This window comes from Saimiri boliviensis, chromosome 5 (genome assembly GCF_048565385.1).
Source record: "Saimiri boliviensis isolate mSaiBol1 chromosome 5, mSaiBol1.pri, whole genome shotgun sequence".
In the NCBI taxonomy this organism is placed as follows: Eukaryota; Metazoa; Chordata; class Mammalia; order Primates; family Cebidae; genus Saimiri; species Saimiri boliviensis.
Window position 1 is genome coordinate 44,162,761 of NC_133453.1, and position 21,660 is coordinate 44,184,420.

Sequence of the window (21,660 nt, forward strand, 5' to 3'; positions counted from 1 at the left end):
GCTTTCCCCTTCATATGCCTCACAAAATAAGGGACAGGAAGATCAAGGGGCAGCAGGAGGGTGAGAGGAAGAAAGACCTGGAGACCTTGGGAGAGCCGAACCAAGTGCTCTTTTAAATCCTACTCCAAATTTAAGAAAATCATTGAAACAGTGTAAGAAGGAAATTGAGAACTTACCTATCCCTTCCACAGAAGGCATCTAGCACGTTCCCTCTTAGGGAAGTTCCTATGGGACTGGGAAAATTTGGCTTTGTAAATGCTCCTCTTACAAGTACTGCAGTTAGAAATTTCAAGAAGCAAATGAAACCACTCCTACAAGATCTCCTCCATTTAGTAGACCAGTTTCTGGAACCCAGCTTTTACATCTGGGCTGAAATATCTATCATGAATATCCTGTTCACAGAAGAAGTGGGGAATGATTAGGAGCACTGTTCTTTGTGCCTCTAAGTTTATTCTTTGGGTTTGGACAAGTGAACATGTTTCTCACACTGAGTGCCCAGTTTCCCAACTTAGTAGGAATGAGAATGATTTAGACATTGTTTGTAAACAGATTTTCAGGTCACTAGAAATTTGATCTTTAGGAGAGGGACCTGGGATTCTTTTAACAAGTCCCCCAAAAGTAATTCTCAATCAAGTTTGGTGAACATTACCTTAGTCAATAAAATTAACTTACTAGGGCTCCTAGAAACAACTAGAAATGCTGCTCTGAGGATTACAAGGTGCCAAAAGAAACACTGAATAATTTGAGAGTTTTAGTACAGATTCCCATTTTATTATAGAACATATGGGAGGAGTAAAATGGGGTATCATATATTTCAAGGGACAAGTAACTTCTAAACTTTTAACCAGCATCACTAAATTTATGAACATTTATGAATCACCTACTTGTGTATGGTTTTTGCTGTTGTTATTTTGAGATGGAGTCTCTTTTGCCCAGGCTGGAATAAAGTGGTGGGATCTCCACTCACTGCAACCTTTGCCCCTCAGGTTCAAGTGATTCTCCTGCCTCAGCCTCCCAAGTAGCTGGGATTACAGGTGCCTACCACTATGCCTGGCTATTCTTTTGTATTTTTAGTAGAGACACTGTTTTACCATGTTGGCCAGACTGGTCTTGAACTCCTGACCTCAAGTGATCTGCTGCCTTGGCCTCCCAAAGTGTCATGTATGTTATTAAATATACCCCAAAAAGTACATTTTTAAGGATGAGAAATACTTAACTAGAAACTTTAATATTTTATTTGGATACCTAGGGGATTACCTTGAATGAGACCACATCAATTTGGAATCCACTGAATATATAGCATGAAAACCTCATGGGTCCTTCTCACTAGTTTTTCTCTTTTTTCACTTCCTTCTGGAAAAGAAGATGAAGATGAAGAAGAAAGTGTAAAAAGATTGTGTGAAAAGAAATGTGTGTGTGTGTATGTATATATGTATACATGTGTATGTATGTGTATGTATATATGTACACATACGTATATGTGTGTGTATGTATATATGTGTACATATATACATACATATATACATATGTATGTGTACATATATACATATGTACACATACGTATATGTGTGTGTATGTATATATGTGTACATATATACATATGCAATTATATACACACATACAACATATATATGTTAATGTATGTGTTAATTGCTGCATAATAAAAGACTACAATTTTAACTGCTTAAAACAACACCCATTTGTTTGCTCACAATCCCTTGGGTCAGAATTCCAGGCATAGCCCTAGTGGGTTCTCTGCTCAGAGTCACACACCTCTGAAATCAATGAATTTGACCAGGCTGCTGTCCCATCTGAAGCTCATTCAGTTGTCAGAATTCACTTTCTTGTGGTCCTAGGGCTGAGGTCCATGTTTTCTAGCTGTCAACCAGGGACTCAAGCTCCAGTGCTGTGTCCTACCACATAGCCGTTTGACAAACATGGTTTTACTCCTTCAAAACCAGCAAGAGAGTTTCCCATTTTGAATCCCTTTAACTTCCTCTGTTACTGACCTTTAGACCTAGATTTAGAGGGCTCAAGTGAATACCTTAGGTCCACTGACATAATTTCCCTTTGAATTAACTCTAAGTCAACGTTAATTATATCTGCAAAATCGTTTTTTGTCGTGTAAAGTTAACAATCATATTCACAGAATTTCATCCACGGTCAAGAGGAGGGGAGAAAGGTATGTATGCCAGGGGTGAAAACCCTGGGGGCCATTTTAGAAGTCTGCATACTATGCATAACATGGAACTAAGTCTTTTCCATAATTGCTCTACTTAATATTCCGTAGTTTTAACTCAAGGGGCTGATGAATTAAACATAAAATGTTTCAGTGAAAGAAAAGTCCCCGATTGAATTTTAAACAGCTCTTAAAAAGAGAAGTCTCCCACCCTTAGATTGCTAAATTGCTTTGCGTGTGTGTATATGTGCGTGTGTGTGTGTGTGTGTGTGTGTGTGTGAGAGAGAGAGAGAGAGAGAGAGAGACAGAGAAACAGAGAGACGGAGACAGAGACATAGATTCTGATCCATTTAAAAATGGATTTGCTCTGCTTGCTTTGAGCAGTCAGAATTTGGATATAGCCTGAAATTAAGGAAGAGTAGACCAGCTTACCTTATCAAGTGAGCTGAAGCATTTTGCTGTGCTTAATAGATGTAATTTCATATTGGGTATGAGTCAAAAGTAATGACTAACTCAAAGAAAATTATATAAGGTCAAATTGAGCTTTAAAAAAATGCTTCTAGTAATTTCTTTTGACTATGTTTGGAGAAAGAATTAAGTTAGATGGACTTTCTAATTGTGCCTAAATCACAGTATATTGTGTAAATGAAAGCTTCAGGTTGTGCAGAGCTACATGCTCATTTGAGTATTCATATTTGTAAATCATCCTTCGGTATGGAATAGTTCTGTGAGGTATGTTCATATTAACACATACGCAACAACAACAACAAAAAGATAAGCACCATGCTTTTTACATTTAATATTTTGCATGTCTCTGATTAAGAAAGAACTTTAGAAGGTTTGGAGAAAAAAAAAACAGGTAGAATGATCTAGGGATTAGAGTATATTTGACTGGGGTATTAAAGACCTCTTCACTCTGTAACTACATAAGTTCTGTGAGAAGGTGCTTGAAGAAGAAACTTTATGATTCAGTCTCTCTTCATTCCCTGGCTTGCAGGAAATACAGCATTGTACATGGTGGGCAGTATGGAGACTGCTGCCTGAAGAAGGTGATGTGCAGGATTGGAGTGGAGGGGCGAAGAGGGAATTTATTTTCTGTGAAAGATTTTGACCTACTGGAGAAAAAAAGAATTTATGTTAAGAAAGAAGTAGATCACCCTTTTTAGAAAAAGTTTGTCATATAGTTACCTTTTAGTTAAGAATGTGTAACATTTACTGTATTTTAAATTCTTCATTCTAACTAGTTTTTTCTCCCAATGTGTTGGGGGTTTTTTGTTCTGAATTGTTCTTTTTTTTTTCTTTTTCTTTTTCTTTTTTTTTTTTTTTTTTTTTTTTTGACAGAATCTCGCTCTGTCAAACAGGCTGGGATGCAGTGGCACGATCACAGCTCACTGCAGCCTTTGCCTTCTGGGTTCAAGTGATCCTCCTACGTCAGCCTCCCGAGTAGCTGGACTTTAAAAATTTTTTTAGAGAAAGGAGCATTCCCCTCTCTCCTGAGTCCCTGGAAACTATCATTCTCATTTCTATTTCTGTGGTATTACTGTAAAAACCTTTAGTTACATAAATGAATTATAAACCTGTAGAATTCCATAAAGGGAAATAAAAAAGTCTGGAAAATCATCTCCAGACTTTTTTTACTGCAAATTCTTATTGTTAAAAAAAGAAGCTTAAATATTCCCCCTTAAACTACTACTACAATACTAATATGTAAATTAAAAAATTTAGAAGGTCGTGATGAAGATAATATATTTTTAAGTATTTTGCTAATTATAGTATCATGATCAGCTGATATCTCAAGACACACTATATTTAGAGCAATAGTGGATGTTATTGATTTTTCAAAGAATCTTGGTAATTTTTAATGGTTAGGGGTGACATTATCAAACCTGATTAAATTATAGTTTCCAATTCCTAATGAAGCTGGCAAAGGAGTAGATGTGTCAGTGCTTGTTATTTTCTTTTGTTGGTTTGTGCTTACGTTACTGGTACTATATTCAACGTGTTTTCTTGGAAGGAGTATTTTTAAGCTGTTTATTCATTTGTGGTAGTTATGTTAGTTAGAACTAAGTAATATAATAAATATTTAATAATATAATACATGCATTATATACTACATCACATTAGTCTTAAAGTGAACAAGCCCATGAACAAATTAAGGGTCCTGTCCTCCTGTATGCTGTAGAATTCTCACTGTTCTCTCAGGGTGTCTCCCACGCATTATGAGCAGACATCTGTGATAAAGGCTGAATGTGTGACTGCATTAGTGTCAATCCATTTATAAATTGTTGGTAATTCCATTTGTCAGATTAAAAACATGAAAGTGAATTATGTTTTCCTACTACATCCCAATATGTTGTATTGCACGCCACTTAGAATGTATACTCTCTCCTTTGGGGAAACTTAGTTTAGGATATATCTTGTAACCGTAACCCTTTGAGATTATCTCCTCCTCCAACAGCTTTACTGAGATACAATTGACAAGCCAAAAATGTACAGTTTTAAACTGTACAACATGTTTTGATATATGTATACAATGTGAGATGATTACCACAATCAAGCTAATTAGCATATCATCACTTCACACAGTTACTTTGTGTGTGTGTGTGTGTGTGTGTGTGTGTGTGTGTAGAATATATAAGATCTACTTTCTTAGCAGATTTCAAATGTATAATATAGTATTGTTGACTATAGTCATTCTAACAAGTTAGGTGTTGTCTCGTGGTTTTCATTTGCATTTTCCTGATTATTAGTAATGTTGATCATTTTTTCATATACCTGTTGGCCATGTGTATGTCTTTTTTTGAGAAATATCTACTGAAGTCCTTTACCCTGTTTTTTTATTTGTTTGTTTGTTTTTTGTTTTTTGTTTTGAGACACAGTCTTCCTCTGTGGCCCAGGTTGGAGAATGGTAGCGCAGAATCGGTTGAACCTCCTCCTCCTGGGTTCAAGCAATTCTTCTGCCTCAGCCTCCCACGTAGCTGGGACTACAGGCACATGCCACCATGCCCAGCTAATTTTTGTATTTTTAGTAGAGATAGGGTTTCACCATATTGGTCAGAGTTGTCTCAAACTTCTGACCTCAGGTGATCTTATCCACCTGAGGATAAGTTGTCTCAAACTTCTGCCCTCCTCGGCCTCCCAAAGTGCTGGGATTACAGGCGTGAGCCACTACACCTGGCCCCTTTACCCATTTTTTAATCAGGTTATTTTCTTGCTATCGAATTGCTTGGATTCCTTATATATTTTGGATATAACTCTGTATCAGATCTATGGTTTGCAAATTTCTTCCATTCCGTAGGTTGTCTCTTTACTTTGTTGATTGTTTCTTTTGCTATGCAGAAGTGAGGTTGCCTTTATATTTACGTATGGTGATAAAAGTGAGGTTTTTAATATCTATGTATACTTATATTATCCTGAAAGCAAAAATGAGGTTTCCAGAGCAGAACCTGGCTATTATTACTTGATGACAGCAAAGGAAATGGAGAGTGAGTGTTACGAATCTCCACTGTGTTTTCTCTTTACCTTGTTGCCGGACCTTACAGTTTTAAATTTTAAAACGTTTATTGTTCCAGTGAGACTGTATGGTACAGTAAGGTATTTAAGTACCAATACGACTAACTGAAAACCTTAATCAGAAATATATGCTGCAATTCAACTTTGAAGAAAAAGAAACAAATCAGAAGAAAACGAAAAAAGAGGTAAGCAGTTTTTGTTGTTGTTGTTGTTGTTTTCATAAAATCTTCCAGACTATATTTTGGGGTTTGTACACTTCCTTTTTATGTATGCTTTGTCCTTTCAGCAAACTGACGGAGTACCTGTCACACCAAAATCTGTGCCAGACACATTCACATTCAGCTTCTCATTTCATGCTCCAAAAAGAAAGAAAGAAAGAAAAAACCCTTATGGGGTGGATGATTATCCCCATATTACAAGAAAGGATGTAGGCTCAGAGAAATTAAGCAATTTGCCTGTAGTAGAATTCAAGCCAGATTGCCTGTCTAAGAAATAGTGTTCTTGCAATGAAGACCTGCAATATGTAATTATATTAATTCACTTTCTACTCTCTGTCAAAGTCTTTTCTGACCATACTAGTTATTACTCTTACCTTGAAAAAAAAATTGTTTCTAATGATCTCTTTGCAACCTTTTTTGTTACCCTTTCTATACTTTAGAGATTTCATCCATCTCTATGACGTCAATGTTATATTCTTGGTTGGTAAGTCAGATCTGCTTCCTCAATTCCATATCTAAGTATCTCTGAGTCAACAGCAGTACATTTAGCCTCTCTGAGGCTGTATCTTCATGGATAAATTGTAGCTAGTAATATCTTACAAAATTTAGATGAGGATTAAATGGGATAAGGTTCTCAAGAATGATACATACTTTCTTTCCAGCTCTCTAAACTCTAGTCTCCACCAGACTAGCCAAACTAAGTTTCAAATTATTGTTGAAATTTGACATAATAATTTCTTTCTTTCTTTTGGTTTTCTTGTTTTGTTTTGTTTGAGACAGGATCTCACTTTGTCATACAGGTGGAGTACAGTGGCACGATCTCGGCTCATTGCAGCCTCTACCTCCCAGGTTCAAGTGACCCTCCTGCCTGAGCCCCACAAATAGCTGGAACTATGGGCATGCACCCTCATGCCTGGCTAATTTTTTTTTTTTTTTTTTTTTTTTTTCTGAGGCAGGGTTTGGCCATGTTACCCAGGCTGGTCTTGAACTCCTTAGCTCAAGCCATCCACCTGCCTCAGCTCCACAAAGTGCTAGGATTACAAACGTGAGCCACCATGGGCCTAGCCTCTAACAATTTCTTTCCCTCCCTAATTAGCAACTCTTTATTTTCCAAATTTCTATTAAATCCTCCCAATTACACAAGTTTAAAGTCTATTTAATACTTATTTTGGCAACCTCTTACTTGCCCACTACATCTGTATAGTCGTTAAGCCTTAGAGAATCTTGCTTTTAGGGTCACCCTTTCTGGCTCCCTCCCTAGTTTAGACCAACATTACTATTATTCCAAATTTTATAGCAGCTTCATAAATGGTCTCCCTTCTTTGCTCACTCACCTCCCTTCTATCCTGAGTTTTATAGTCCCATTAGTCTTTCTTTAAACAGCAGTTAAGTATTACTCTTTTTTTGAAATCTTTTTATCTTTACCCATTTTCTACAGGATACAGTCCAAACTCCTTGACAGTTTGACCAACCTACATTTCCAGCCTTCTCACCTACCATTTTACAAAGCCATCCATGTCCTGCCCACATTAGCCATTGCGGTTAGAGTTCATTTGCAAGAAACAGAAAACCTGGCCAAAAGTTGCTTAAACAATCAAATCTTCAGGTAGAAAGTTTAGGACAGTAAGAGTCCCAAGAAATCATCAAGAAACAAAGCTCCTTCTGTCCCCCTTGGTGCTTAATATGTCCTTTTATAACAAAATGGTGGCTGCATGGATGTTTCCATTCCAGGAGGAAGGAGGGGAAAGGAGTCAAAGGAGCTGGGATTACAGGCATCCGCCACCATGCCCGGCTAATTTTTGTATTTTTGGTAGAGATGGGGTTTCACTATGTTGGTCAGGGTGGTCTCGAACTGCTGACCTCAGGTGACCCACCCGCCTCAGCCTCCCAAAGTGCTAGGATTACAGGCATGAGCCACCTCACCCAGCCTCTATGTGCTTCTTTTGCCATCCATGTAACTTTTCTGGTGAAGTGTCTGTTTACGTATTTTGTTCATTTATAAATTGGAGTTCTTTTCTTGTTGAATTTGGAAAATTCTTCATATATTTTAGATACAAGCGCTTTATCAGATACGTTTGCTTTTCTCCTGCCTGTAAATTGTCTTTCCATTTTTAGTGCTATCTTTTGAAGAACAGTTTTAATTTTTGACGAATTCTAATTTGTCAACTTTTTCTTTTATGGTTTGGGCTTTGGGGCTAATTTAAAATTTTAATTTATATTTTAATGTCTTCATTGGCATTTTATCTACATCTCTTCATATTATTATTTTAGTGGTTGCTTTAGGGATTATAATGTGTAACCTCATGAAAATGGATAATCTCAAGTTATAATTCTTCGGAAAAAGTAGGGCTAACTGAAAAGAGAATTTTTTCAATTAGTTCTGTAAATTTTTGTAAATATGTTAATCTAATTAGTAATTAGTAATTAGTAATTATACAGAGCCCAGTCAACAGGTAACATTTTTATCAGAAATCTAGGATGTTGGCCGGGCACGGTGGCTCTCACCTGAATCCCAGCACTTTGGGAGGCCAAGGCAGGTGGATCACCTGAGGTCAGGAGTTCAAGACCAGCTTAGCCAACATGGTGAAACCCCATCTCTACTACAAATAAAAAATTAGTGCGGCATGGTGGTGTGCACCTGTAATCCCAGCTACTCAGAAGGCTGAGGCAGGAGAATTGCTTGAACCCAGTGGGCAGAGGTTGCAGTGAGTAGAGATCGTGCCACTGCACTCCAGCCTGGGCAACAAGAACAAAATCTAGTCTCCAAAAACAAAAACAAAAGCAAAACAAAACAAAACCTAGGATGTCTCCACTTGCACTTGGGAGTATATTATTGTTAGATTAGGACAAAATCATCTCTGCTACTGAGATTTCTCATGTATTTTCCCAGAGCCAGACTTACAGAATGCACTTTTGAAGGGGGAGTATAAACGTTTTCTATGTGTTTTATTTTGTTTAATTGGATAACATTTTATGTACCTAAAGTGATCCCAGAATGCTAGGAATGAACTATCATTTTGGAATTGGGGTACTATTTTTGTTTTTGTTCTTTATTAATTTTTTTCCCCCGTTAGAATAAAAGCTCACTGGTTTTGGCCAGGCGAAGTGGCTCACAACTGTAATCCCTTGGACTTTGGGAGTCTGAGGTGGGCGGATCATGAGGTCAGGAGTTCCAGATCATCCTGGCCAACATGGTAAAACCTCGTTCTACTAAAAATACAAAAATTAGCTGGGAGTGGTGGCACTTGTCTGTAATCCCAGCTACTTATGAGGCTGAGGCAAGAGAATCACTTGAACGGGGGAGGTGGAGGTTGCAGGGAGCTGAGATCCCACCACTGCCTTCCAGCCTGAGCAACAGAGTGAGACATCATCTCAAAAAAAAAAAAAAAAAAAAAAAAAAAAAAAAAAAAAAAAAGCCCACTGGTTCTATTTCAGAGCTCACAATTGATGAATAGCACTAAAAGAAAATCATTTGCTCAATTATACCCCCGAATAGCCAAAGCATTACTTATCCAAATTGTCCTTTCTTTTTTCTCTTCTCTGAAATGGCTCCCTTTATCATACAAAATATGTACCTGGAAATTTAAGTTGTATTTTAAGAATGGCATTTCTTTTGAATAGTTACATACCGTTATTAATGGGCTTAAATGTGGTTCATTACAAAATTATGTGACTCATGGATAGGGTCTTGTCTAGTTTAATATTCTGACATGGAACCTTGTCTCACCCATCCCTTTTGTATCAAAAAGATATTCAATTATAACATTAGATATTTCATTCCAAATCCATTTTGTATTGTGGTTTGGATGACAGAAGCAGCTCAACCTTCCTCAAAAGGGAATAAGAAATTTGAATCCAGCTTCTGGGTCTACTACAGGTTAGTGTGTTTAGTAGAACCTAAAGCAGTTGTGGTGAGTCATGAGTCTTCCTCTGTGATTGGCCTGATGTCTCAGCATCTTCTGTATTCTTTTCCTTTGGCTGCTGTAACAAATTACCCAAAATTGGATGGCTTAAAATAACAGAAATATATTTCTCACAGTTCTGGAGGCCAGAAAGTCTGAATTCAGTACCTCTCAGCCAAAATCAAGGTGTGAGCAGGGCTGTGCCACCTCTGGACATCCTATGGAAGGACTTGTTACCTTCTTCTTGCAGCTTCTGTTGGCTGCTGGTATTCCTTGGCTTATGGCCACATCATGCCAGCCCTCAAGGCCAGCATGGTCAAATCTCTCTCTGCTCTGTGCTTACATTGCCTTCCCCTCTGTGTATCTGTGAAACCTCCCCCTACCTCTCTTAAGTAAAGACAAGGGATCATATTGATTGCATTGAGGGCATACCCAGATAAGTCAGGATAATCTTATCTCAAAAGTCTTAATCACATATACAAAGACCTTTCTTCCAAATAAGGTAACATTTACTAGCATTAGACTTGATGTCTTTGGGGTGGCGTTTTCACCCTATCATATTTTCTAATGCCTCATACTACTTTGGACCATACAGATCTTAGGAGGCCCAAATCCTCAGAGAGAATTTAAGGTTTGTCTGCACTGCCAGGTCCACTGCAACCCAGGATCATCTCAGAATCCTTCCACAGAATTCTTATTCATAAGTATGTCTTAATCCTAAACTCCTAAGAAAACACATCTAGATTTATACTAAGTGACACGCCAGGAACTCAGTCTTGAAAATTCAACCTCTCTTGTAACCTCCACTTTCAATGCATAAATTGAGAAAAGTATGGTCTATATATATTGGGTTGTGAAAATTAACAATGGTAAATGACAAAGCAGAGGCTCTGACACATAGTACGTGTTCAATAAATAACATACTTATTATCTTACATCAGAAGGGCAAGCCATCCTTAAAGTTTGACAGTAAGCCAGAAACCTAAGTAATTCATTAAAAGGAACAAAGGGAGAGGAGAGGAATCCCAAGATGCTCTTCATTGATGACTAATGGGAAATACCTCCTATGAAATATGGGCCCTTAGGCTCCTAAACAGCTTCAGGGAAGATGCAACAAATAGGGCCAGAAGTTTCCACATTCCTGGAGGTGGTGGTGGCGGGGGGCGGGGTGGGGGGGACTGCTTTGCTTCTGAAAGGAAGGGAGACAATTGTACTAAGAATAATTATTCTAGATGGTTCTGTCCTTTAACTCCTTTAGCAGGCCCATATTGTGATTTGGGAACATGAGCATAGGTGATTGGTTCATAAGCATAGGGCCCTGATGAATGGGAATTTTTTTTTTTTAAGACGAGGTTTCACCATGTTGGTCAGGCTGGTCTTGAACTCCTGACCTCAGGCGATCTCCCACCTTGGCCTCCAAAGTGCTTGTATTACAGGCCCATGAGCCACCAGGCCCGGCCGAATATGGGTTATTTCTTATTGATTGGGCTTTCCCATCTGAGTTATCTCAGGACTTGGACAAAACATCTCTGCCCCAACCCCTCAAATCCAGAACAATTAAAATAGAAAAGTGTGTGTGGTCACGAACACGCCACAGTTTCCCCAATCTCTGTTGGTTTGTATGCAAGAGATAGATCAAATATTAATTTATGCTTTACTGATCTATTAACTATTCAAGTAAAATGAACAAATACTGGCCACCTACAATTATCTCTCCCCTCCTTATTAAAATATGACATTATGTAAATCTCTAGTGAATTATAAAAAATAGAAATGTAACAAGGCTGAAATAATATTATAAGAATCTAAGTTCAAATGTTACCTACAGAGTTTTTAATTCCATAAACATTTGTGATATAACTATACTGTGCCAGGCATTATATCAAGCTCTGAAGAATCAATAATAAAAAAAGACATAGTGCCTCCTTCACAGGACTCACCTTGTGAACCATGAGCCAAGTGGAAATGAATGCAGTCATCCGAATTGTCTTAGTTTGGGCTGTTGTAACAAAGTACCATAGACTGGATGGCTTATAAACAACAGACATTTATTTCTCACAGTCTGGAGACTGGAAGTCTATGGTCAGGGTGCCAACAGAGATTGGGTTCTGATGAAGCTGTCTTCTGGATTGCAGACTGTCATCTTCTCCCTGTGTCCTTACATGGCAGAAAAGGGCAAGAGAGTTCTTTGAGGTTTCTTTTAGAAGGGCACTAATCCCATTCATCAGGGCCCTATGCCCATGAACCAATCACCTCCCAGAGGCTCCACCTCCTAGTAGAATCACATCAAGGGTTAGGTTTTCAAGATATGAATTTGTTGGGTGGGGGAAAACAATCGTTTGGCCAGTTACATTAATTTCACCTGGCAAGAACTGTTGAAATGATGCAGTGGTTTCCTTTTCTCAAAAGAAATGATATTTGATCAGAGCTTTGAAGAACAGAGAGAAGTTAGGAGAGCATACAAGAGTTGGAGAAGGTATTCCAAACAGAAGCAACAGCAATTTCAAAGGCACTCAGGCATAAATGCAATGGTGGTCACTGGAGGTCAAGTGGCTGGAATGGTGAGACTGGGTCATATTGAGAGCCTTTACATCACAGTCAAGAGTTTAGACTGTATATTTATTTATTTATTTATTTATTTACTCAGAGTCTTGCTCTGTCACCAGGCTAGAGTGCAATAGCACAATCTCAGCTTACTGCAACCTCCCACCTCCTGGGTTCAAGTAATTATTCTGCCTCAGACTCCTGAGTAGCTGGGACTACAGGTGTGTGCCACCATGCCTGGCTAATTTTTGTATTATTAGTAGAGACAGGGTTTCACCATATTGGCCAGGCTGGTCTGGAACTTCTGACCTTGGGATCCACCTGCCTCAGCCTCCCAAAGTGCTGGGATTACAGGCGTGAGCCACTATGTCCGGCCCTAGACTTTATTTCATGGGCATCCAGATACCATGAGAAGGGGATGTGATGCGTGTGAGCTTTACCTCAGCTGTGAGACCTAGTTTGTCTGTCCCCAGGCTCTCTGCTACAACAGCTTCCCTGCCAAAGAGCTGTTTGCAAAACCGTAAGAAATGATTCCACTTTCTATATTTTAGGAAAAATATTTTATTCTTTGAATGACTTCGGAGATATCAGTAGGGCCTGAGATGAGAGAAGGGGTTGGGAACCTGGTTCTCAGTTCAGTTTATATCTCAGTTGGTGTGTGAATCTGAATGTCTAGTTTTTCACTGTGTTTCTCCCAGCTGGCTTACACTCAAGCATGATTTTTACCTTCTGTTGACTCTACCCTTCCATCTTAGTTGTATGAGAAATGGCTTGAACTTAGGGCAGGATTTAAAGGGATGCACTGGCTAGCTCTCTATTACTAGCCCCGATCGTGGCATTTGTGTCTTGGAAAGGCTGGTGTCTGTGAGGAAGACGGACCAGGGGTGGGAGACAGGGAGGCTGCTGCTGAAGTCTCGGAAGCTGATCATGAACACCTCGTGGAAGCAGCGGCTATGAGGCCAGGCTGGACTTGGGAGCCAGTGCTGTCTAGGAAGCATGGCCCACCCTCCACTCAGCCTGGGGCCTCCTTCCTCTGGGGTCTCAGTCTTCTAGAATTGGCTCACACTCTGCCCCTATGAGGTAAAACTGACTGTAACATATTTGAAACAGAGAAAGATCTTTTTATCCTTTTTTAATATACCCCTCTAACATTTTTTTCCAACTTTTATTTTAGATTCACGGGGTGCCTATGCTGGTTTGTTACCTGGGTATATTGCATGATGCAGAGGTTTGGAATATGAATGATCCCATCATCCAGGTACTGAGCATAGTATCCACCAGTTAGTTTTTCAACCCTGGCCCCCCTCCCTCTCTCCTTTCCTCTAATAGTCCCCAGTTTCTATTACTGCCATCTTAACATTTTTTAAAAAACAAAACCGACAATAGCAAAGAATAAAACAGATTTATCCATAGTGAATAACTACAGAATTCTGAGGGTCAACTTCATACTTACACTTGGTCTAGATGCTGCCAAAAGGGACAAATGGTTCAACCTACTGTGGAGGTTTTTGAAAATGTGATGTGTGTTTTTAACCAACACTGTTTGACTCTAAGCCCCTATACAAATGTGGGAGGAAGGAAATTCTACTTTAGTGGTTTCTGGGCCTTCCCTCACCTCCCCTGGGTCTCATAGAATCTGGAAGATTTTTGTACCCCTAGAATATGAGGAGTGAGCCCCTGCTCTTCTGTCCATCATAGTCACTATGGCTTCCTTGACCCACAGCTCTTTGCCTCTATTCTGTGCATCTCAAGAGATTTATCTCTGCCTCCTTCTCTTTATTCCACCTTCAAGCTGAAATCTGTCTGCTGCCACAAAAGAAAGTAGTTATTGCTATGAGCAGAAAGCTGCTCAGCCTGCTCTATTAATCATATGAGCAACCTTTCCCATATTTTTGAAGTCCTCATGATCACTGAAGAAGCACTCTATAAATAATAATTTTCCTATTCACTTAGGCCAGGGAGCAGAAACAAAAGATTAAATTTTATGTCCCTGTTCATGATACAGCTAAGGAGCTGCATCAGCTCTGTTTTTTTTTTTTTTTTTTTACCTTAATAGAGACAAGAAGGGTTTGAAAAGGTTATATAGTCCAATAGATGTTTTAAAAATTCCTCCTCACCTTCTTTATTTATTATCCTTTCCCCACATTTAGCCTGTTTGCATTTATATTATACTTCAAGTTTTCATTCAATCAACATGTATTTGTTGGATTTCTTTTATGTGTGTGGTCCTGTGCTGAGTACTCTATTTACCTCTCAAATTCCACCAAGAAATGCCAGCAAAGAACTTCATTCAGATGGCTCTCAGTGCAGAAGCACCTTTTTGCCTGCTACCACACCCTTTTGTCCCAACTACTACTTTTACAAATGCTCTACTTAATGAAGAGGCCAAATGGGATAATTTGGGCCAGAAACTAATGATTTGAGAACGTGAAATATTATGGGTTTTTTTTCCTCTCTCTTGATTGAAACTATCAACCAAATAATTAGTGCTGTGCTGATACATTTTGAAGGAAATGTCATAATCAACCTTATCAATAGTACGTTCTGCTCTTTAAAAAAGAAATTTAAAATTAAGAAACTGGCCAGGTATGGTGGCTCACGCCTGATGTCTCAGGAGTTTGGGAGGCTCAGGCAAGAGGATAACTTTGAGGCTAGGAGTTTAAGACAAGCCTGGGCAACATAGTGAGATGTGGTTCTACAAAAAATGAAAAATAAAATTAAAAAAGAGCCAGCCATGGTGGTGTGTGCTTATAGTCCTAGGTACTCAGAAGGCTAGGGTGGAAGGATCACTTGAGCCTAGGAGGTGGAGGCTTCATCGAGCTATAATGGTACCACTGCACTCCAGCCTAGGTGATAAGAGTGCGACCCTGTCTCTTAAAAAAAGACACAAAGGGGCTGGGTGCAGTGGCTCACACCTGTAATCCTAGCCCTTTGGGAGGCCGAGGCAGGTGGATCATGAGGTCCAGGGATCAAGACCATCCTGGCCAACATGGTGAAACCCTGTCTCTACTAAAAGTACAAAAATTGACCGGGCATTTGGCACACGTCTGTAGTCCCAGCTACTCGGGAGGCTGAGGCAGAAGAATTGCTTGAAACCGGGAGGTGGAGGTTGCAGTGAGCCAAGACTTCGCCACTGTGATCCAGCCTGTCGACAGAGCAAGAACCCATCTCAGAAAAAAAAAAAAAAAAGCAACAGAAACAAAGGAATTAATTTTTTTTAACTTAAACATAACAATTCTATGTTCTATTAATTATCGGGGGGGCCGGGCACGGTGGCTCATGCCTATAATTCCAGCACTTTGGGAGGCCGAGGTGGGTGGATCACGAGGTCAAGAGATTGAGACCATCGTGGTCAACAAAGTGAAACCCCGTCTCTACTAAAAATACAAAAAATTAGCTGGGCATGGTGGCACGTGCCTGTAGTCCCAGCTACTCGGGAGGCTGAGGCAGGAGAATTGCTTGAACCCAGGAGGCGGAGGTTGTGGTGAGCCGAGATCACACCACTGCACTCCAGCCTGGGTAACAAGAGTGAAACTCCGTCTCAAAAAAAAAAAAAAAAAAAAAAAGTCATCAGGGGAATTCCAGTGTTAATGAACAAGACTATAGCATGTATGTTACCTTTGGCCCACTGGTTCCTTTGAGAAACTATAAATATTTCATAAACATTTAAGAAGCTCTTAAAAGAGAGAACAAATGAGCTGTGTTTTAATACAAATGGAACTATAAATTATTCATAGATAAACGGCTATGAAAATCTGTTCTAAGATATTCAGCCGGTATTTCCTATTTTAAAAGTGCTGCATATTGGGCTCAATGCTCAGCACTGGGAATGTGAGGGTGAGCACTGTCTAAGGAGTTTATAGTGTCATAACTTTTTGCTATAATCTCAGTAAAAATATAATATTTCAATATTATTAGATGCTTAAACTTTAAAGTCCTGGGGTTTTAGAGAGAGTGATGTAATGAAATTCCAGGGTGTTCATTTACTCACCTAACCATTGACATTTAAACAGTCTCTCTCACGTTTTAACAACTATAACACCTTTCCTTAACTCTACTTCCCACTCTAGTAACTGCCTTCTTTCTTTTCACATCTGTGTTTCCAAGAGCTTGCTATACTCACTCTTTTTCCTCTCCATTCACTCCCTTCTGATCTTTCTACCAGAACAGCTCGAATGCTCCATAGCCCTCATTCTACCCAATGTGTCCCTTCTTGAAACACTTTATTCTCTTGCTTCCATACTTCGCTAGTTTTCCCTCACCTCCAAGGTCTCTTTTTTAGATTCCTGCATATGGCTGTTACATGTTAAAATTTCTCAAAGCTCAAGTTTGTGGCCCCCCTTTTTTCTTATATTCCAATCTTTACTGAGGTAATCTCATTCACTTCTATGCCAACAACTCCCAAATTTACATTTCCTTCCCAGATTTCTCCTTTGAGCTCCAGATCAGTGCATCCGATTGCATTCTCTCCATCCCCATGAGGAAATCTCAAAGGCTCCTCTAACTCAACACATTCCAGATGAAATCAGGATCTTCACTCCTCCATGCCTAGGTTTGATATCTCGGTGAATGGCACTGTAACCCATTTATTTGCATAACCCACAGACCCAGCAACTGGTTTTGAAACTCATATCTCCTTCACCTCCCGCCCCATAGTATCCAGTACATTAACAATCCCCTATAAATCTCTCTCAGATCTACCCACACCTCTGCATCTGTGCAAACCCTGCCCTAATCCAAGTTAACATCCTTTCCTGCCTGGACAACTGTGTAGCCAGCTAACTGGCTTTGTGCAGCCCTCTTTTCTAGCTTAGTCTGTCTTCCCCATTACAACCAGAATAATCTTTTAAAAATGTAAGTATGATCAAGCTGCTTAGATGCCTAAAACCCTTTAATCAGTATTACTTGTAGCTGAAAGATCATAATCTGACTACCTCTTGGGCCCCATCTTGCATCAGGCTCCCCACTTGCTCCCTCTACACCTGGCATAATTTCAGTTCCTTTAATGTGCCCCATCCCTAGCGCAGCTGTTCACCTTGTTTGACACACTTCTCCCTCTGTCCTCCTCAGGTTGCCTAAGTAACTCCTATTCAGTTGACCAGATGTAAGGTCATTTCCCCATGGAAGCCTTCCCTGGCCCCTCAGACTGAATCAAATTCTCCTTTTCTTTTCTTTGAGATGAAATCTGCTCTTGTCCCCCAAGCTGGAGTGCAGTGGCGCAATCTCGGCTCACTTCAACCTCTGCTTCCTGGGTTCAAGCAAGTCGCCTGCCTCAGCCTCCCAGGTAGCTGGTATGATAGGTGCCCGCTACCACGCCTGGCTAATTTTTGTATTTTTAGTAGAGATGGGGTTTCACCATGTTGGCCAGGCTGGTCTCAAACTCCTGATCTCAGGCGATCCACCCTCCTCAGCCTCCCAAAGTGCTGGGATTACGGGCATGAGCCACCACAGCCGGCTCAAATTCCCCTTTTCTGTACTTTCATAGCACTTGCTATTTCATAGAAATGATTGTTCACTTATACGTACACGTTTGGTTATATAATGATTTGATTAATGTTTCTCTTGCCTACTACTCTATTTAATGAGGGCGAGGACTGTATTTGTATTTGTTATTCTTAACATTTAATCCTCAAAGCTTAGTGCAGTGCCTGGCAGATAGTAGGCACTTCCTGAAAGTCTGTTGACTGAATAAACAGAGGAGATGAACGAATGAAGGTCATAGTAACTTGCCAAGGGTGAAGATGGCAAGGCTGAGACTGTAGCCAGATTTGCTAATTTCCAGTCCAGACCACCAGCCTTCTCAACAAATATCTCATTCTAAATTTTATTCTAAATAATTGGAACCAAAGCAACGTCACAACTCAAGTCCAATTTCTCGGCCTACCATTTTCTACAGATGGCATTTATTCAGCAAGAGAATGTTGTAGGTATAGTAATTTTTCTTTTTTTCCATGAAACGTGTTATCTTCTTGCTCTATTTTAAGGGATATTATGACAAATAATGCCACTATTTAAAACTTCTAAAGCTTCTTGAGATTCTCAGGAAAAGTACAAGGTATAGGTCAAAAAGAATAATTTTGTCTCTCACAATAGAATTTTCTGTTCAAAAAATGCTGTTAACTCAAAAAAATGATATCTCCAAAAGAACATTCTAACAGGTGGGATAGTCATCATAATATTTCCAGCTACTATGTATATCCCTTCCCTTAAAAGAAAAAAAGAGAAAATCGCTTTGCTATGTGTAAGTGCACTGCATGTTTTATAAAATCCACATAAAATTTTCAGTGGTTCAAGGAGTGGCTGCCACATTTCTAAGGCAAATAGGCTTGTCCCTGAAGAAGCTTGAAGATCTGACTCTCAAGGGTCTTTGTGCTTTGGGTGAAAAAGGAATCATTATTTTTGAACTCCCCCTGCTCACATCAGTGACTTCTACCTGCAGCCAATCCATTGGTTATAAGCACCCATGAATTGCCTTGCTGATTATAGGCAGGATAACCTAGGAGGGCCAGCCAAAACAGAACTCCTGGTAAGCTTTATTAGCCTTTTCTATGATGTGTCTTGGTTTCCATTTCACACATTTGAGTGGAAGACAATCTCTACTCACACTGGTGTGGTGTGTGTTTGTCTGTCTCAGATGTGTGTGTAAGGTGTGTTTCTCAGCTCACAGTATGTGAAGTGATTTTTTTTTTTTTAAGACTGCTATCTTAAGACTTAAAAGTAATTAAGGTTTTGGTTTTTGTTATTATTTAAAGAATTGCACTTTCTTTGGAGACAACAAAGTACTTTTTTTTTCAAAGATCAAAAAGGCATACTCAGACTTTCTATGTTATGTTCATAATTGTTTTCCATATCACTATACAACATTCTCATCATCGTGGGCTACTTTAAGCTAATCAGTTGGATTTGAGGATCCTCACTTAGAAGTCAATATGGAAAAAAGACTGCTGTAAAACTTAGATAAACCAGTATGCTATTTCTCCTTCCTTGTCTGCCTTTATAGATGTTTCATCTTTCCTTCTCTTTCCCCTGACTATCTCTCAGTGACCATGGACCATGGTCCCCTCTTTCACTCAGCTTCACTCCATCATGACCATAGCACCTCTCCTGCTACAACGTGTTGCCCTGGTGCTACTTGGGCATGTGCATGGAGCCACACTAAGAAATGAAGACAAATGGAAGCCACTAAATAACCCCAGAAACAGAGACTTGGTAAGAACACACCTGGGGGCTGGGTTTCAGGATAGAACTAATGCCTCTTTGGATTTATGCACACAGCATTCTGTTTTCCAGAACATAGTGGAAAGGGGGCTAGCAAGTGTTGAGAAGATTCTCCAACAGGATTGGACCAGAATTTTACTACCCTAGTGGTTGGCAACGTATTATTTCTCTGGCCAGTTTACATTTGTTTCTGTAAAGAGAAACAAATTTATATTTGGAAACAATCTTATACACACATAGTGCATTTCATTTGTAACTGATCTTATATACACATTGACTTTGTAGCCTTGACTTCTAATACATATGCAACATCAAGAGTGTAACAGGGAATTGCTTTTGTACAACTTAGATTGAACTGATGATAAAACAAGTTACCGTATAAATAGTAATTGCCAAGCTTAATTGCAAAAATTGAAAGTTGACCCTGCATGGGTATCAATTTACTAGGCATATTTTTAACATACAGTTATCTAGAAAATAGAATTCAAAAGCTCACTAAAAATTCTCTTGAAAACAATATGCCAAATACAATAAACATGTTGACATGACTATTTCAAATTTTTTTTTTCTAAAGTGAATGATGTGAAATATAACAACATAGGATTAAAATAAACTGAGATAAGAGACCAGCAGGATTTGTTTTCTGGTCACAACTGCTGACCAAAACAGGATCTGGTCCAGAGAAGATAAAGTGAAAAAACTGGATGAAACCAGCAGATAGTGACAAAAGTGATCCCTATCTGTTCTCATTGCTCTGGATACGATTTGCCCACCAGTGCCATAACAGTTTACAAATGTCATGGCAATGACCTGGAAGTTACCACTCCTTTCCATGGCAATGATCCAGAAGTTACCACCTCTTTCCTAGAAAGTTCTAAACCCCCTTCTATTTGTATTAACCATCCCTTAATTTGCTTATATTTGAAAGTGGATATAAACACAGTTGCTAAGAGTCCACATGTTGTCAACTCTGGGTGCACTACTTATGAGTTAGCCTTGTTCTGGCAGGAACAGTACCTTTCAATAAAAGATTGTTACCACAACCAACCTGCCCTTAAATTCTTTTCTGGGCAAAGCCAAGAACCCTCCTGGGCTAAGCCCCAGGTTTGGGCTTTACCTGTCCTGCATCAAAGCAAGTAGCACTTTGCACATCTTCTGTGTTTATTTCCTAATGGAAATCTGAAAAACTTTGAAAAGAAACTTGCAGAAAGTAGCAACAGAGATCTCATCTTAAGGAAGAGGAGATACTGAGTTGCTCATTATGGAGTTCAGTTTCATCTCTGACCTTAGTACTCAGAGATAGTTCACAATGAATCTTTGAATTGTGGTGCTGTTCCATATTCTTCCTTCATTTTTTCACTAAGAATGGTAAATTATCTTGGTTAGGGTTGAAATGTCAGAAGGCACAGAGGAGGGGAGGAGAAGTAGCTGAAGCTTGTACTTGTATTTCTGGATTTTGATTTCCAACCTCTTGCCTCCTAGATTAGCCTTAAAGTTAATTCAGGAGAAAAATAGAGGGAAAAAATTCACTTTTATTTTAGGTGTTTCATTTATATCTGCCAATGAACATTTTCTTTCTCTCTTTAGTTTTTCAGAAGCCTTCAGGCACATTTTAAGGGCAGAGGTCTTGATCTTGGAACGTTTCCAAATCCTTTCCCCATGAATGAGAGCCCCAGACCCCTCTCTTTCAGATCAGAATTTCTTGCTTGTGCATTTGCAGATTATGAAGAGCAGAAAAACTCCTTTCACAGTTATCTCAAAGGCTGAAAGTTTCTTCCGAGCCCAGCTAAAAGTTGGCCCTTTATTCACAGGATCTGTCCAAACATACAATTCAGTCATAAAGTAGGTATTTGAAAAGTATTTTTTGAAAAATGATTTTATTTCTTCATAGAAATAAGTGCTCAGTTCTGCTTATACTCATCACTGTTAAGTATCTGGATTTGGTTCAGGCAGGTATTTCACAGTCCTGTTTTAAAAAGAAATGACAGTTTTGATTTTTTAAGCATAGTTATTATCCAGGAGAGACGTATTAAAATGATAGAATGCTCTCTCTTAATAGGATTATTAAATTAGTAACATGGCCACA

General features: G+C 39.2%; 1 protein-coding gene across 1 annotated transcript; it reads left to right on the forward strand.

Moving 5' to 3' along the window:
- The first annotated feature begins 19,121 nt into the window (after positions 1 to 19,121).
- C5H2orf66 (chromosome 5 C2orf66 homolog) lies at positions 19,122 to 21,341 on the forward strand. Its single transcript, XM_074399324.1, has 2 exons — positions 19,122 to 19,565; positions 21,162 to 21,341. The coding sequence occupies exons 1-2, from the start codon at positions 19,410 to 19,412 to the stop codon at positions 21,339 to 21,341; spliced, it is 336 nt and encodes a 111-aa protein (XP_074255425.1). The 5' UTR covers positions 19,122 to 19,409.
- Positions 21,342 to 21,660: the final 319 nt, after the last annotated feature.

Excerpts from the sequence above, each read along its gene's own strand:
- C5H2orf66 (XM_074399324.1), top strand. The coding sequence starts at position 19,410 with ATGGTCCCCTCTTTCACTCAGCTTCACTCCATCATGACCATAGCACCT. Across the intron at positions 19,566-21,161 it reads ACCCCAGAAACAGAGACTTG|TTTTTCAGAAGCCTTCAGGC; the intron begins GTAAGAACACAC and ends TTCTCTCTTTAG.